We start from the raw sequence: 18,629 nt of genomic DNA on the forward strand, positions 1-18,629 counted from the left end.
CTCACGGTTCGTGGGTTGGAACCCTGCATCGGGCTCTATGCTGACAGATGGGAGTCTGGAGCCTGCTTTAGATTCTGTGTCTCCTTTCTCCCTGCCCCACCTCCACTTGTGCTCTGGTCTCTCTCTCTCTCTCTCTCTCTCTCTCTCTCTCTCAGTCAAAAATAAATAAATAAACATTACAAATATATATTTAAATAAAACAAGGCCTCCCGCAAAGGCTAGAGAAGCTAAAATCTTCCAGATGGCTTGGGAACCCCAGTTGTCTGCAGGGCTTACAGATACACCCCCAGGTTGTTCTGCTGAACACACACATGCGGCCTCTTTCAATGAAAAAGCATCAAGACTGTGCGACAGAGTGCTGAAGTCAGTCGCTGAATTCTCAGCCCTAAAACTGGGTTAGTCTCCGGCAATCTCCACCACTAACAAAGTGCCAAATCCCCAGAGCTTCAGTTTCCTCCTTTGTAAAATGGGATTAATAATTCCGTAATTCCGACCTGTCCTGCAGCAGCCCTGCCCGCTGTGACATGAAGCATGAATAAATGGAAAGCATTAGTCACGGAGGGAGCTTGGGCCACATCCTAGAATCCAGCGGGGGAAATTCACTAAGAATACTCCTGGAGGCGACTCTACTTCCCCCATGACCGCACCTGTTATACCAAAGCAAAGAAAGAAAGAGCAAGAGAGGGTCATAAGCACCGCATTTTTTCGTCCTCATTTACAAAGGTCCACGTTCACTGCACCCCTTCCGGGTGCGGTCTGGAGGATAAGGTAGGAATGGGCCGTGGGACCACAGGGCTCCCAAGGGTCAATGTAGCAAGCGGTAATCCTTCTTGAACAGAATGAAATACAGGGTCCTCAGAGGTGGTGCAAATACACATTATCCAGTGATATTTCGTCCTGGCAGCAATTAGTCAATAGGTTGCCAGCTATCGGGCGTCAGGGGAGCCCCCACTTTTACTTTTGCCCTGGGCCCCATAATTTGTAAATCCGGTGCTGGCATTTCAGTAAAAATACCCAGAAGGAGTTCTTTGGGTGCTAGATGCAACACAGAAAAGTATATTAAAGATATTCAGAAAACAATGACTTTTCCAATAGGTTTTTAATGCCAAACATATGTACTCCTCACTGAAATTCGAGTGCATAGCAGATTCTGAGATTTCACTTCAACTACCCCAGCTGGCATCCGACACATTCCAAAATGTTGCTTCCACTGGATACGTCTATTTTTAATCCCTTCAGATGCCTTTCTTTTTTGGCAAATTGGGAGGAAGAGAGTGCCTGTCGCTCCACGTCTTTCCGTTCATATTTTGCATAAATCAACCAGGAATTAAGAATTAAACAATCACTTCATATCTCAGTTGTCAAATATTTCACTGTTGGGAGACGTATTTGCATATCTGAAAACATGTCGGCCTCTCGGTGTGGAAAATAGAAAGAAAACTCTTTGGGATACCAACGAGCACAACAGCCAGAAAGAGATTTGGGGCAAGGTGGTCAAAGAAGGTGGTAGGTCCACGCAACAAGATGAGGGGGACGCCCTGACCTCCCTGGTTATTGCCGTCCACACTGACCTACGTCAGGTTCCCCAGGAGCAGACCCAGAACAGGAGTTTGGATAGAGGCGGTTTACTTGGGGGGCCATCCAAGCAGTACCTCAAGGGGGTGGGGAAGCGAAACAGGGAAAGGGAAGAAGCCAACACTGGGTCATCCATGAACAGGCATCTACCATAGGCAAGTCAGTCCTGAAGGAGACCTCTGGGGAATATAGAGCACACTCCAGAGATGTCCTACCTACCTGAGGGGCGAGCGGGTGAGGTATTAACCACAAACTCCTGCTCATCACCCCTTTCCATCGACTCCTGTGGGTTTTAACTTCTTGCACACCCAAGGCTGCTCAGTTCAGAGAGAAAACAGACCTCTGGCCCTGTGGTGCGCACTGAGGCACCCCAGGGTGCCACAGAAAATCCATAGCAGAGGATAGGGATATCTTAAATATTTGAGGGAAACAATGTAACATCTATCCAACACTATATGAGCTAATTTGAGGTAACTCGTGGTATGGGTAGTTTGGGGACCTCCTCCCTCCCTCAAATTCATATGTTAAAGTCTTAACCCCTAGTAGCTCAGAATGTGACTTTATTTAGTTGAATCCCTGTAGTGCTGGGGAGCTCATTCGCTCCCTATGAACACACCCCTTCATAAACAGAAAAGGGAAATAGCATGTCTCAAGCCTGTATGGGGTACTAGGCTCTATACATTGCATTATTTCACTTAGTGATCCCAACTGTATGAGGTGGGCATAACCATCACTATTTATATATGTGGTGAAGTTGAGGCTAGGAGAGGCAAAATCCCTTGACCAGGATCTCATCACGAGTCCATGGCAGAGCCGAGATTTGAACACACATCTTTTCAATTCCAGAGCCATTTCTACTTCCAGGTGTCACATAGCTCTGACAGGTGGCCATTAACACCAAAAGAAAGGAGAGCTGACACTTAACTGAGCACTTCCTTTCTGCTAGGCATGGTGCTTCACATGGACAATCCATTTGGCTTTCATCACAGATTACCTCTGAAGCTGCTCAATGCCCAAATCAGTCCGGCTCTAGAGTTTATGCCTCTTAAAATGGTTCTCTGATGTGTATTTCCTCATATTGAGCCCAAACCTCTTCCTACTCTTTGGACTCAGACAGAACTTGTTGAGTCCTTCTCCACCGAGCCTGCCCCTCAAAGCTGTATGAACATTTTCCATCCCATTTTGCCTTCTCATCCCATCTCATCCCCAGCCCCATCTACTGAATACAATTCAGTTTATCTGCATCTTTGTTTCCTTTTTTATGTTCATGTATCATTTTTGAGAGAGAGAGAGAGAGATCATGAGCGGGAAAGGGGAAGAGAGAGAGGGAAACAGAGAATCCCAAGCAGGCTCCACACTGTCAGTGCAGAGCCCGACGTGGGGCTCAGTCTCATGAACCTAGAGATATGACCTGAGCCCCAATCAGGAGTCGGCCGCTGAACTGACTGAGCCACTGAGGCATCCCTAGTTTGTCTGCATCTTTCTGAAAGCACTTTTGGATTGCTTAATGCTGCCCACAACGGAAGCAGGAAGACCAAAAGTTCCCGTGAAAGGGAAGGTCAGACTCAGTCTTCCTACAGTGGCCAGAAAATAATGACTTCCAAGCATCAGCATCTAGAGCTGTGGGGCGGGGCACTGTGTATTGAATAGAGGGTCATCTGGCAGAGGACTCCTTCTAAAGAGAAGCTGAGGTAGGGGCGCTTGGGTGGCTCAGGCGGTTAAGCGTCCGACTCAGCTCAGGTCATGATCTCGAGGTTTGTGAGTTCAAGCCCCGCGTCGGGCTCTGTGCTGACAGCTCAGACCCTGGAGCCTGCCTCAGATTCTGTGTCTCCCTCTCTCTCTGCCCCTCCCTCACTCACACCCTCTCTCTCCTTCAAAAATAAATAAACATTAAAAAAATTTTTAAAAAAGAGAGAAACTGAGGTCATTATTGTGTGACATCATAACCTGCAGAAGCTCAAGGTTTAGAGATAAAACATGAATTAGATTGATTTCACGTGAAATAATGCCAAGGCTAAAGCATGCAAATCAGAACTTGTGCAGTACATCTTCTGCAAGCTGAGAACCTACCCCATGGGGTTATTGGAAGAATTAAATAAATTAATGTATGGAAAGTGCTTAGTGGAGCACCTGGCACCAGGCGAATTATCGGTAAATATTAGTATTAATATCAGCTGTGAAATGAACACTACATGTAAAAATGAGTAATTCTTTCTGGGGATGGGATGTCAGGAAATAATCATAATAGTTGCCACTTGACTAGGATTCCTCGCATGCTCAGCCTTTATATACATTATCTGTTTTAATCCTTGGCAATCTGTACAAAAGTGATTCTTCCCATTTTAAAGATATGGAAGCCAAGGACCAGCAGAGTTTAGGGATCGTATCCTGGGTCATGCAGCTAAGTGGTTAAGAGCTTGGGTTTTAGACTCAAACAAGTCGTGCTTTTGAATCCCAGCTCAGCCACTTTGTGTGACCTGAAGCATGTCATTCAAGTTCTCTGAGCCTCAGCTTCCTAGTCCATTAAATAAGGTAATAAAGTATTTTCCTTAAAGATGTGCTGCAGACAATGAGCCAATATATGTAAAACAGAGCAATGTCTAGCACATCCAAACACTCCTTAGATGTATACATGTGTGTGTGCGTGTGTGTATATATGTGGGGGCTTTGAAGTATGAGTAGGAGTGTGTCAAGTGGAAAGAGGAGGGAAATATGCTTCTCAAGGTAAAGTAACTGTGGGGCTAAAGACACACACTGAGGTACCCAACCCAAGGCACAAGAAATCACTAGTGGGTTACTGGCAGGACAGAGCAGAGTTTAGAAGGAAGGAGTCTCTTGTAGTTAGACGGAGAGAAAGGGTTAAGGTCCTCAGACCTAAGAGGAGAAACCAGAGTTGGGAGAATGTGGCTTCCTGGCCGGTCGCCAGCTCCCAGCCATCTTCCCTGCAACTCCTGAGTTCGCGACCCCGCCCCCACCAATCCCAACCAATGAGGAAGTCCTCCACGGCGTCTCGTTGCCAGGCAACCGAGTTGGCCCCGGCCTTGCAGTTAGCCGATTTTCTCTCCCTAGCGTTGGGAACCTGAGCCTCACACTGGGGCCGCCTTAAGATAGGGACCGGGGGCCCCTCTGTGGGCTCCCTTCAGACTTTATCAGTGGAGTTTTATTTTTTTTACTTCGTATTTTATTTTCGTTTATAAGAGAGAAAGATATCCCCTTCCAAAGAGAGGGAACGCTCATGAAAGTTTGTGACTTTCTAAGAAGTGAATAATTCCAAGCTTGCCTGATTCTACCCAGTCTGGACCTCCTTATCCTGTTTATGGGAAACCCAGATGACCTGCCTCCTTACTCCTGGGTCAGAAGCCTCTTTGGAGTCTATGTAATTGGCATTGGAAATCAGGGAGAAACTGCTGGAGCCTCTCACACCAGTGGCTGCTGAAGTAGAAGATTCGGGGGGGGGGGACCTCTCTTTAGGGGGCACAGGCCACACCTGAGGGATTTCCAAGATGACCAAAATACCAGCCACCAAGAAGGTGCAAAGCGTCCCCAACGCAAGGGCCCTCTGGCCCTTTTATGCCTCAGAACATCTAACACAGGTAGGTCTCCCCTCTCTGCCAAAACCAATCATGTTTTCAAGACCAAGTGATATAGGAATTAGCCTTCAGGCCAACAAGAGACAGGGGAAGAGAGGAGTCATGGTGTAATTAAATTGTCGAGACACATCCCTGTTGCTATCAATGGTTGGTTTCTCGTAAAGAATGAAAACGCCAGCCAGAACACTGAGCTGGGCCATCCTATTAGCCAGTAATTCCAAAATGATAGAATAAATCAGCAGTGACACTGTAGAACATCAGAAAAAAATTAAGATGAATTGTAGGTTTGCCATTGCAGAAATTATTTTCAGAGATCCACTGGGCTCGGGGTACGTGCACTTCCTCTCTCTTATGGAAAGAATGCGAAGTCAAACTTTCGGTTTTGAAGCTTGACTTTGCTACTCGCAAACTGTTGACATAAGATAAGTTGCTTAGCATCCCTGAGCCTTTATTTCCTCATGTCTGCAAAGTGACAACAGGAATTTCAACTAGGCAGAAACAGTGTTAAGACTGAGGAGATGTGGAAATTGGTTAACATGATCCAAACACTTGATAATGTGTTTATGTGACATGAAATACTGCTGTTGATTTGAAAAAAAAAAATCATGAATATGTATGTAATGGCCACAGTCAAGTGTTTCTGTTTTCAAAGGATCATAACTGGGTAGGCCAGTTCTGTCTTTGGTAACTGTGTCTTTGTTATTGTATCTGCAAACCTGTATATCACCACTGATTGACTGAGATAGGTGAACCGTGGGAGAGGGGGTCACAGGCAACCCCGGCCCACTGTGGGGTATCTTATGGCTCAGAACCCTGCCCCAGGAAGGAGGGCGTGGGGAGAAGTCAGTGCACAAAGGAGAGCTTAAAACTCACCCATGGTTATGTGGTGGCCCAAAGTGCTCCTGAGCTCCTACCTTCCAAGAATTACCACATCTGTATGCACCCCCCATTGTTCTGCTCTCTCAGTGAGCTCGCTCTGCAAGATGCAGTTTCATCTATCTACTTTCATCTCAAAAGGCTACACAGAAGTCCCATCCAGAGCAGTCCTCTCGGGGACTGAACTTCCTTAGCAGGGGCCGGGAGAGGGGGTGAGGAGAATGAGTGAGGTGGACTTTTCAGAAGTAGAGGGGGTGTGGGCAGTGGAGCCAAACAGCCTGGGTTTGAGCCCTGGATCTGCCTCTCAGCAGCCCTGTGGACCTTGGGCAACTTGCAGAACATCTCTGCTTCAGTGTTACCGTCTGTCAGAGGCGGGTATGGTTATGCCTTCTCATGAGATCGCTGGTGAGCATTAAATGATCTATCTGAAGCTCCTAGAACAGTTCTTGACACACAGTGAACACTCCTTAGAACTTAGTTATATTGTTATTTCATTCATTTGGCAAACATTTATTGAACCTGTTATGTGCTAAACACCTGCTCTTGTAACAAATTGGACTTGCCTTTAAAAATTTCATAATCTATAGTGTGTATGTTTGGGATGGGAAGTGGAAGATAAGAAACAGATAATTGTAATGCAAAGTGAAAAGCATCATTGGGTGTTGTGAGAATGCAGAGGACAGCTAACTCGGACGTGTGTGTGTGTGTGTGTGTGTGTGTGCGCACGTGTGTGTCAGATTTGCGGAGGGAAGAACCCATGTATCCAAGTAAATGCAGTAGAGTTTTCCATCTTGGGACAGAGAGATGAGAAAAGTAGAGGGAGGTGCAGAGGTTGGAATGACCATGTCTTTCTTGGAAGAGGGTTGGTGGAACCAGGAAGGTCAAGAAAAGGGAAGAAGGTTTCCAGGGAACTGTTGGGTAAACTAAGACTTTAGGCACAAAAGCTTCATTGAAATCCCGCTGCCCCTGCCCCACTTTCTAGGAAATAATGAAGACTCTAGGGTGTCACTGGCTCACATCTGAATTATCATACTTGTAGAAATTGCAACATTTTAGAGCTACCGTAAAGCATTGGTTACCCTAAGCAAGGTTAACTAGAATGTGCCAAGCCACAAAGAAAATATGTACAAATTGGGATCAACTTATGGTGCCAAACCCAATCAAACCAATAATAATTGCAGTGACATTAATAACAATGGTAATAGTCAGCGCGTCTTGAGTATTTATCATGTGCCAGGTCCTAAGCTAGATCTTTCAGAACCATCTACAACACATCAGGGTGAACTGTTACCTCCTCACAAGATAGATGGCAACGTGGAAGCCCAGGGAAAATAGGTCCCTTATCCAAGGACACTGGCCAGCAGGGAACAGATTTGAACTTGGATCTTTCTCCAGGGTTCCAGCACTCCCCGCCTCCCCACGCTAATCAGGCAGTGATAGAGGTTAGCATACACCACAAGGGTATACAAAATGAAGGTGTAAGTGTGGGCCCTGGCTTCAGATAACTTTCGGGTTTATTTGGGGGGCAGAGGGTGACATACAGACAAAGAATAACAAATGCCAGGCAGCCAAGTAAGTGTCTAATGAGGAGTGATTGAGGAAGGATCTGGTTTCTCAGAGGAGAAGGATGAGGCCACACTGGGCTGCATGGTAATACGTAATACCACTGACTACGGGTCCACCATGCTCTAGTGTAATGACATGCAGAGACCTCCCCCCCCCCCGAAAAGGGTCCCGAAGCCCTCCAAAGCTAGGTATTTTCCTTCTCACAGAATGGAAGTTGCTAATGTTACAGTGACACCCTGCCTCGCCCAGTGTCTTCCTGTAGTTTTTAAAAATATGAATAATATATGCAAATCCTCTGCTTGAATGGCTTTTGTTGAGGAAACCTTGTAGCTCGCCCTTACACGGGGCTCCCTAATCTTTTAGGGAGTTCCTTGTCCCTTTGTTTTTCAAGGAAGCAGAAGAGAAGTTTAATGGGATTAGCCATGGGAAGGGAGGGAGCAGGGCATGTGCAGATTACCGTGGACATACATTTTCTTCCCTGAAAGGGAGCTAAAAGAAGAAGGGTACTTAGCACGCACCCCTCCACGTTGCAGAATGGAAATGCAGAAATGGCATTTTGGCAAAAACGATTAAATTGTGGAATCCTTTAGACAAGCTCTGTCTCTTGGTGCCTGAAGTGTCTCCCTCGCTGAGATTAAACACCCAGCGGGAAAAGAAGGATCCCTAATTTGGGCAGATCCTGAAGCAGCCAGTAGTCATCCTGGGCACTCTACTCCTATCATAGCTTAGTGACTTAAAGAGACGTTTCTTCGGCAAACAACATGAGCTCAAACCCCGACTTTGCCACTTATCAGGTTGCGTGGCCTTGAACAAATCAGTTTTCTGAGCCTCGGTTTCACGGGGATGTCGCATTTTATCTAATCGAAGACGCCTTCCATTTCAAGAGGTGTCGTAATTTTGTTTTGTGCCACTAAGAAAGAAAACTCTACTGATTAAACTATAACCTACTTTCCATTATAAGATGTGCCCCAGTTTCAGAGTTGCTAAAATGTGAAAATAAAATATGCATCTCAGAATAGATGAAACAGCTAAAAATGCTCCCCTGTCATAGGGTGTTGTGGGGATTAGATGAGCTCATGTGGGCAAAGCTCTTAGAACAGAGCCTGGCACTGAGTAAATACCATGAAGTGTTAGCCATGATGGCTTTTGTTTCATCCTCTATCGGCTCTAGGATAGAGGGGTTGTTATTAACCCCCTTTTGCACCTGGGTAGACTGAGGCTGGAAGAGCCCCAGGGTCTGGTTCTCTGCTGAGAAGGGAGAAGGGGGCAAATGAAGCAGAATCCCAGGTATAGAGAGTATTGCTTGGCCCAAGCTTGGCCCAAGCATCTCTGCCCGCCCCTCCACTCCCTACTGTCCTACCTCCGCCTCCGCACCCCCCCCCCCAACCCCTGTGATGAGAACAGAAATGCCCAGAGAAGGTCTCAGGAGTCCAGCCCAGGGTACACCCGGGCGGGCTGCCTGGAATCAGAAAAGGAGAACTAACATGTTTTAGAAAGAGATCCCCCAACAAGAGAAACCTGGACTTTCCACAGAAGACGTTTCCAGCTGCAAACATGAAATGATTTTCCCCCTTGTCCAGTCGGGGGGCACTGTGGCCTGTAGAGGTAAGTGGCGACTCATCACCCCTCTTTGTTGGAAGTGGGCTCAGCGCTGGGTGATTTCTCTGGCCTCTAATCACAGAGACCACGCCCCCTGCCCTGAATCACTGATTGCGATGGAAAAAAAAAAAAACAAAACAGAAAACAAAACAAAAAACAAAACCAAAATAGAATAAAAGCTCTCATGACCACTTGAGATTAAATTCTGAAGAATCCCACCAGCCGCGCCTTCATTTTTATACGACTCATGACTTAGGCCAGGGAAATACCAACCAGTCCTTTTCTCTCTCCAAGGGATTCTTCTGGCTCCATTGTTATATGCAGGAGACAGTTGCAGAATTCAAGTTGCTTTGTTGTGTTGTTTTTCTTTCTGCCCCAATGCCGATGCTACAGACTGGTAATGCCTGCCTTGGTGAATCTTGCTGTGTCTAATTGCAGGTCAATGTGACAGTGAGTTCCCCTCCAGGATAAATTGTGGGGAAGGTGCGTGTTCATTACCTCCTGACACAGGAAGAGCGATAGGCACTTTCTTTGTGCTGGACAAAATGAAGCAAGCTCTTTGTCTCAGCTGCAAAGAGGCAACTGCTCAGTGTGGGGAAGGGGTGGGGAGGGCGGAAGAAACACAGCAAAGAGTCTAGTTGATGTGATATTAGCTTAGTGACTAGGTAGGAGCTCTGCCTTGGAGGTCATACAAAGGTGCACTCAAATCCCCTCTCTGACAGTCTCAAGTAGGAGGTTCTGTGAAATGGGCTGAATTATAACAGGGTCTACTGCATCGATGTTTTGGCAGGTTCAAATAAAATAATGCATGTGAAATACTGAGCACGATATCAGGACACAGTTAGCCCTCCCCCGACCCTGTAAGGGATGGCAGTAGTTATTACCAGTGCCCCTCTCTGTCCTCCGACTGGATGGGAGTGCCACCATCACCACTTTGAAGATGCGGCCAGCCCAGATATGAAGTCTGGAGGAAGCTGACAAGTCACGCACTGGGGCCATCATTAGTGAGGCTAAGTGCCAGCTTAAGGGTAGAAGGGAAGAAGTGGGTCTAGGGATGATTTTTAGAACTGGCATGAGAGTATATGTGCATGAAGGATGAGGTGCCTTGCAGGAGAAAATTTGTTCTGGTGGCAGAAATGCACGACCCAGTTAAAAACCCTGGTTGTAGAAAAGGAGGTGTCTCTATAGTTTACATTTCTTGGATTTAACTCTCAGCCCAAGCCCATTACTCATGTTTGAATCCGATGGAGAACCAGAAAGAAGTGAGAAAAAAAAAAAAGGAAAACTCTATGTATCAATTAGGATCATTTTGGGCTACAAGTAAGAGAAAAACTGAAAAGCAGTGACATAAACAAATATGAATTTATTTTTCTCATGTAAGAAATGTGGAGGTGAATGCCTACTAGTATTGGTTCAGAAGCTTGCTAATTAATGTAGGAACTGGCAGGTCTTTTCCCCTCATGGTCATAGAATGGCTGCCCCAGCTCCAGGTGTCCCATTCGTACCCCAGCAGAAAGAGGTAAAAGTGGAGATTGTGGGTTACTACCTTTGTCCCTTTTGTGAGGCAAATGAAGGCTTTCCAAGAACTTTCCTATTTTTCTCTTATGCTCCATTTGCCAGAACAGTGTCGCCTGCCTTTTCTAACTGCAAGAAGGGCTGGGAGGGGCGCCTAGGTGGCTCAGTTGGTTAAGCATCTGACTTCAGCTCAGGTCACGATCTCAGGGTTCGAGCCCCTGCTCGGAGCTTGGAGCCTGCTTCGGATTCTGTGTCTCCTTCTCTCTCTGCCCCTCCCCTACTCTCACTCTGTCTCTCTCAAAGGCAAATAAACATTAAAAAAATTTTTTTTAAATGAATAAACATTTAAAAATTAAAAAAGAATGGCTGGGAAAGTGTGTATCTAACAGCATGGAAAGCAGGGGCAAAGGAGAGATGAAAGAATGGGAAATAGGTATCGGTTGGAGTAAACAGCAGTGGCTGTGAATCACAAATGATTTCCCCAAAACTCAGATACTGGTGGACCCAAGCAACCCAGTGACTGTGAGGCTCTGGGGGCAGGGGAAGGGTAGAGGCCCTCAACGGAAGAATTCGTTCCTTCAAGGAGTATTTGTATATGCCAACCATGATGCTAGGTGTTGGGGATACAGAAGTGAAAAGAGGCAATCCTATGGGACACGCTTCTGGAAACTCTGAAAAAACATGTACTTACAAGAAAAACAGGAAGAGAGAGAGAGTTGGGACAGCAGAACCTGTGCCATTGTTATCACTGTGACTCCCATCTGGTTTGCTGTTTGAGGGAGGGGAGCTTGAGGAAACTCCAGTTAGACAAGTCTTTACACATCTGTGGAAGGAGCCCTGTCCTCAACCCCCTATCAACATCCCCACCCACCCACTGCAGCCTCCAAATACTCAGCTGTGAGCTGTTAAATTCAGAAGCTGCTGCAGAATCCATGCAGGGTTTGGTGGTAAGTAAGCACTTACATGAAATCTGACAGAAGCCAATTAAACCTTTCTTGGACTGAATAAACCAACATATTTCTCTCGGAGATCTTTCTGACAGCTACATTCAAAATCATAATGGGTGGTAATGGGATACCTTCTATCCTGAGATGGTGGCATTTTTCCCTTCTAAATTCCTGTTTTCAAACTCTGCTCAGAAAATTTCTTGTAGGGCTCAATTTCGATCGAATGTATTTCTGCCTAAATTGGAATTTATGCAATCGCTAGTTTCATTTAATAACTTGAGAATTAGTCACGTCTGGCGATCGGCTTGCATGTCCAGAAGTGCCTCGGGGTTTCTGGGTATCACAAAGTGAGAAGATTATACTGCTGGGATGGTTTCTGGGGTGGGTTCAGCATTGTCAGCGGCTTGAAGAGGTTCATGGTATCTCAGTGGTAGAAAAGACAGAATAATGTCCCACAGTAGCCTGGTTACATGGGCAGGGTCACCTTCCGGGGTGTATATTTAACACCTACCATGACAGATGCTTAGGGGGTCAGACCTGGGGACTTCTCTCAAGGAACTCACAATTCCACTGGAGAACCAATTCATAAACATCCGTGAATCAAGACAGCAAATAAAAAGTAAAAGTAAAAGTAAAAATAAAATAAAAATAAAAGTAAAAGTAAAAAAAGTAAAAGTAAAAATAAAAATAAAAAAAAAAAGAGGGGTGCCTGGGTGGCTCAGTTGGTTAAGCTTCTGACTTCTGCTCAGGTCATGATCTTGAGGTTTGTGAGTTTGAGCCCCGTGTCCGGCTCTGTGCTGACAGCTTGGAGCCTGGAGCCTGCTGCAGATTCTGTGTCTCCCTCTCTCTCTGCCCCTCCCCAGCTCGCACTCTCTCTCTCTCTCTCTCTCTCTCGAAAATAAACATTAAAAAAAATTCTGTTTTAAAAATTAAAAAAAAAAAAGAAGTACCAAAAAGAAAAGCAAAAAAATATATAGGAGCTTGGAGATAGAAACAAATTCTATCATGGGAAGAAATGCACAGAGAAGCTATCTGGTCTGAATCCTCAACATTGGCTGGAAAGAGGTTGAGTAATACGAGACACTAAACCAAAGCTAGAATTTTTCTTCTTTTTAATTTATTTAAAAAATTTTTTTTTAAGTTTATTAATTTTGAGAGAGAGACAGCACAAATGGGGGAGGGGCAGAGATAGAGAGGGAGAGAGAGAATCCCAAGCAGGCCACTGCAGAGCCTGATGCAGGGCTTGAACTCACAAAACTTGAGATCATGACCCGAGCCAAAACCAAGAGTTGGACACTTAACCGATGGAGCCATCCAGGCGCCCCTAGAATTTATTTTCTAATAAGGGTGGAAGCAAGACAGAGTACTACTATGCTTCCCCAAGGAGCATGTTCTTTCTGGAACCCTGTATGATGAAATGCTCTCCTTCAGAGCTCCAGTAGGCAAACCGTTGCATACTCTCCCTCTTCATACATAAAGTTACCCAAGTTTCTAGCCCAGGGCAGTTGTCAAATTAGAGAAGATTTTGCTCCATGAATTTTCGCTAAAGCTTTCAATAACCAGAAAGGTCCAATGTGTTGTTTCTTTCAAGGCTTTGAACTTCAGCAGAGCAGGGTTTCTCCATCTTGGCACTGTTGACATTTGGGGCCGATGAGCTGTCCTGTGCATTGGAGAATGTTGAGTAGCATCCCTGGCCTCTGTCCCTTCGATGTCAGTAGCAACCCCTTCCCCAAGTTGTGACAACCAAACAGGTTGTCTTGCCAAATGTCCAGGTCTTGCCGAATGTCCCCTAAGGGGCAAGATTATCCCCGGTAGAGAGCCATGGCAGTGGAAGACTACTACAGTCCTGAACATCTTTCCCCAGCTGAATGCTTCTCTGATGATGCAACATTCCCCATTTAAATAAGTGATGCCATTGTGTACCAGTTGTTCAGGCAGAAACCCAAGCCTCCTCTTTGACCCCTCCCTCCTCATCATCCCTTATGTCCAACCAGCTGCCTCAGGGCAGGTGTTCTTCCCTCATTATCTTCAATTTGACCTTCTTCCAACCCATTCTCTTTCAATGCAAGTATGATATTGCCACTCCACTCGATAGAACAATCAAGTGGCCCTCCAACGCGCTTAAAATGAACATTAATATCTATAATGGCGTTTAAAAGGTTCTGCAGGATCAGGTCCCTGCCAACTTTCCCTTCCTCAACTCTCATTATGTGGCCCCTACTCAGAAGCCAAACTGGTTTTTGAATATACCATCTCCTTCATCTTCTTCCTCCTTCTAAAATGTCCCCTACCCTTTCCCCCCCGGTTTTCCATGACAAGATGTTTCCAGAGCTCTGGACAGTGGTGGGACGGGCATGGCTGGCTTCCGATCCCAGCTCTTCCCACTACCTGGTCAAATCACTTAACCTCTCTGGTTTCTTCACATTCATCTACAGAATCAGGAAATCTAACCTCCCAGTTTTAGGTCTCCCTCCTTCCATGGGAATCTAGGGAGCAAATAATGGCTACCACTTACTGAGCATTTGAAGTGCATCAGGCTCTTAGCATAAGTTATTAAAATAATTCCTCATGTCATGGGCAGATGCCATCATTACCCTTATTTGTAAAGAGAAGGAAACTGAGGTGTGGAAAGGTTTTGTAATTTGCTCCAAGACACCCAGAAAAGTAGTTGGTGTCATTAGGATTTGAATTCAGGACTGATTAACTGGAGAGACCCTGTGCCCTTAAGATAAGCCTGTTGACTGCAGTAACAATGAACAGTAAGTAAACAAATATCTCTCCAAAAGGGGCATCTGTTGGTTCTTTTTTATAAAGAGTATATTCAGAAGTATCTGACAGAAAAAAAGGAAAGTGACAATTTTAGCTGTAGGCAATGCAAACAAGAATGTGACTGTGCCCGTGACCACAGACAAGGACATTTGCATTTTCTTGAGCTCTTGCTAAAATATGCTAGTGAGCTTTTCTGGAAGAGAAACACAGCGAAGGATGGAGTCGGGGCGGGGGGGGGGGGGATCCCTGTATGTGGCTGAGGCTCTTCTTTCTAAATAATGTTTATTTTGATGAAGATTTACAAGCCATTTCTAATTAAAGCCACATTTCTAAGAAAGGCCTATTTTGATCCTGGGTCAATACACTTCCAAGACCTGCTAGAATGGACAACAGGCCCAGCTAATGAGGAATGAGGTTCTGGGTTGTAGGTGGCTGAGATGTTGATAATTGTAAACAGCTTAATTGGGTTGAATAATTTGGGCAAATATCTAGTTAAATGGATTCAGTCTGAATCCAAGCTCTGACCCACTGAATTTTTTATGTTCTACAAAAAAAAAAAAAAAAAAAAAAAAAAATACTCTGCATCATAATTCCCTGTTTATTTGTTCAACCCCACCACGAGACTTGGAGCTTCGTAAGGGAAAGGACCATGCCTTGCTCACAATTCCATCCCCAGAGACTACTGCAATGCCTGACAATGGATAGAAGTTCAGTATTCTTTAGTGTCAAGATCAAGGATAATTCCAGGTACTGAGTACCTGGATTCCCTCAGGTAACTGTAAATCCATTTGGACAAGGGCCACACATGTTTTAGTCCCTAGCATGTGTGTGTGCGCCTCACAAATACGGATACCATTCTAGGACTTGCTATGTGTGTGACCTTGGACAAGTTACACTCTGGTGGCTCAGTTTCCTTTTCTCACGTGTGGAAATAAAAACAGTTCCTGTTTTGTAGGGTTGTTGGGGTAATGCTCAGAAAAGCCCCCGGCTATGTCGTAAGCCCCTTTTTTACTATGTAGTAAGTGCGCATTAAATGCTATCTTTTCATATTTCCACTAGGGGATCAAAGCCATTGGCTCCCAAATATCAAGGATTAAAACATTTAAATACTGACATTTCCAAAAACGATGACTCTCACGATGATTGTCTTTATGCATTCAGGAAAAGGCAGCCAAAAGAGTAACATGACTAAAATGTTGCATTTCCGAGGGCCCTTGAAGAAAATGCCCACAAGGCAATTAGCGCCTGACTGTTGCCTGTGTTGTTATTGCTTATTAGCTGATCCCATCTTCTACTAATCAAACTGCTTCTTCGATATTTTTAGACCTTTTACAAGAGGGCTTTCAAAACTCAGGAAGCAAAGCTTGTTGACAGGTACCAAGGAATTTGAGCTATGAATGTGGCATCTGCCTAGGGATGGAAATGGAATGGAAAAATGGCGGGCATGGGGAGCATTCTCTGCAGGGTCCATGGGAAGTACAGTAGGCAGCTTGGATGATTCTTTAGCCTTAACTAGCCCTCTTCGCCTTTTCCCTCCATGCCTCAAACCAACAAATCACCCTGCTTGTCCCCCTTTTCTGCAGCGCCAGGGCTTGAGATTTAAATTGTCTCAATAAAGGGCAATTCTTGACTTCCCCAGACAAACTCATATCTTAGCATGACTGACTTAGCACCTGGGCCATGAATTATCCAGGACTTAAAGCCTGCTGCTGCTCGCCTGCTCTGTGACCTTAGGCTATCTGCTTCACTTCTCTGATGCTACCTTTTCTTAAATGTGATCAAATCTTGTGAAGATTCAAGATATGTCCATAAAAACTAGGTCCAGAATAATAGCTGAGATTGATTAATACCATTCAACCTTTTGGTGCCTTCTGTACATCCCAACTGCCCCCATATTCTGTTGTGTGTAATGGCAATGTCAGTGTGTGTGTGTGTGTGTGTGTGTGTGTGTTTGATGATGTCATATTGAGAAAGAAATCTACCTCCTCATGAATCATTTTTTTTCAAGGTTGTCTTGGGGATAGCAAAATTGAAGTATGTTTTTGTATCCTCCATGGGGTTAAAAATGACATTGATGTTTTAAAATTAAACAAATGGCACATTATATAGTTGTGATGATAATAATAGAAATAATAACCAATAACCAATGATATTATTGGTTGACTACTTCCTATGTGTCATGCTCCATGCCAAGTTCTGATGTGAATTATCCAATCCCATCCACTCAACAATGCTAAGAGGTGGGCACTACTTACCCCATTGTGCAGGTGAGCAAACTGAGGCTAAGAGAAGTTAAGTAACTTGGCCAGAGTCCCACGGCTAGTGGTCCATCTGCTATTGGAACCCAAGTCAGGTCAGACTGCAAAGCCCCTATTCTTAACCATTATGTATTACTTTGTAAAATAAGCCTGAGTTTTTCTGAGGGTGGATGGGTTGAGGGAAAATACATCCCCACTCTCAAAAGAAGAGCATTGAAGAAGGAAAACCACCTACGTGGAGGGGCTTTGGGGAAGTAGAAAAAATACTGACTGCATCTCACAGGCTTCTCACTTCTACTTTGTCCTCATCGGGCAAGGTCAAAGTCCAGGGGGTGTTTCAAGGATACTCCAGTCACCCTAGAAGTCATTTAAGTCAGCAACTAACATGCACTGTACTCAGCTCTCCCGTCTCCCCATCCCACTGCCAAAACCCTCACAAAGCCTCCGCCCCATCTTTTGTAATGCCAGCATTACGAGAGCAACCTGTCCATTGAATGAAGCTTGGGATCTAATCAAAACACGAAGTTATTTTTGCACCTCCCACCCCTGCCCAACGATTTTCAGCAGGGGAAGCTTTTCTCCAGCGCCGGCATAAAGACGATGTATCCAGTGCCTTTTCCGCTTGCCCTAGGAGGTAGCCATCGTGGTCTCTCCAAGCCAAAAGACACAGTCATGATTCAGAAATTAAAGGCATGGATTCTAGGTATTAATGTATTAAGCAACACTTCAACCTTCCTTCAAGGAGAAAAGTGTGCTTCCTCTCCTGCCTGTTAAGGATGGCTTAGGACGGCTTCCTGCAGGCCACCTGCCCCCAGGGAGGACAGTGTGAAGCATGCCCCTTCCTTTACCCACAGAGGTGCCCCTCTCCCCTTAGCATTCTGTGTTGGCTGGGAGGGAAAGTAGGGAGCATGGGAAAGATCTCACAGGTATTCTTCTAGGACCTAGCAGGTGTCTAAAGCTGGCTCTTTTCTCCTGTAGGCACTTCTGCTGGCTCTTTGGAAGTTCTTTACTGCAGCCTTCTAAATGATTCCAGCTCTCCACCCATGGTCTATTGGAGGCACTCCCCTCAGATTTCAGTTTACCAGCAGTCCGCTCCACCTGGACTCCTGACCCCGGAGTCTCCTGGGCTTCTGGTGGGAATTATTGTCAGCAGAATCCCAGGGTGATATTCCTGCCTGGGGTGTCCCTATTTGGTGCTCAGGTTTCACGCACGCTTGACACACCATCAAAAACAAGCACCACTTGCTAATCCAGCCCCAGCCCCAGGAGCACTCCCTAGCCTGCCTCTGTCCTTGGGATTTTCCAGGAAAGGGCCAGGGACCAGCCCGCCAGTCCCCCAGCTGCAGGGAATCTACACTCTAAGCTCCTGAGCATTCCCACCAATTGCTCATTTGGGTTTGAAGTGAAAGATGAAGCATCCTCCTCCCTTTGGGGTCAGGATTCAAAGCATCTCAGCATGTGTTGTTGAAGAAATCCCTTCCAGAAATCCCTCTCTCCCTTTCCACTCTCTGCTTTTACATTCTCAAAGTGGATAAGGATCGAGGGACCCATTCTCCTACAGCTACCTCAAAGATTCCTTCACGGTGGTCTTTTGTCCTCTCCACTACAGGCCCAGAGCTGTTAATATCCACTGGGATGGGGACCCAGCTTCATCCTCAAGTCTCCAAATTCAGTTCCAGACCACACTGCTACAGCCCATCCTCCTTGTCACCAAAGTCTTTATGGGCTCATCAGAAGTTACAGGAGCTTCCTGGGGGAGAATGTCACAGTGTCCACAGAAGTCACATCAAATGCAGCCGTCTCATGGTTACTCACAAAACAAAGTGTCCTCTTTCTTCCTTTTTGATATTAGAACATGGTCCTACTGCAAACTGACTTGAAAGGAAGCCAGACTCTATTGTTCCTTACTTGCCTGTGAAGGATGATAGCCACTC

General features: G+C 45.5%; 1 protein-coding gene across 1 annotated transcript in view; it reads left to right on the forward strand.

Annotated features, from left to right (window-relative positions):
• The first annotated feature begins 5,078 nt into the window (after nt 1-5,078).
• Nucleotides 5,079-18,629, forward strand: part of CCDC60 (coiled-coil domain containing 60) — a 162,292-nt gene continuing 148,741 nt past the window's right edge. The window contains exon 1 of the mRNA XM_047087939.1: nt 5,079-5,168. Coding sequence (XP_046943895.1) covers nt 5,079-5,168 — 90 coding nt within the window. The remainder of the gene's footprint in view (nt 5,169-18,629) is intronic.

This window comes from Lynx rufus, unplaced genomic scaffold (assembly GCF_022079265.1).
Source record: "Lynx rufus isolate CCGP_SWC_20201006 ecotype Redwood Valley unplaced genomic scaffold, mLynRuf1.p SCAF_24, whole genome shotgun sequence".
Taxonomy (NCBI): Eukaryota; Metazoa; Chordata; class Mammalia; order Carnivora; family Felidae; genus Lynx; species Lynx rufus.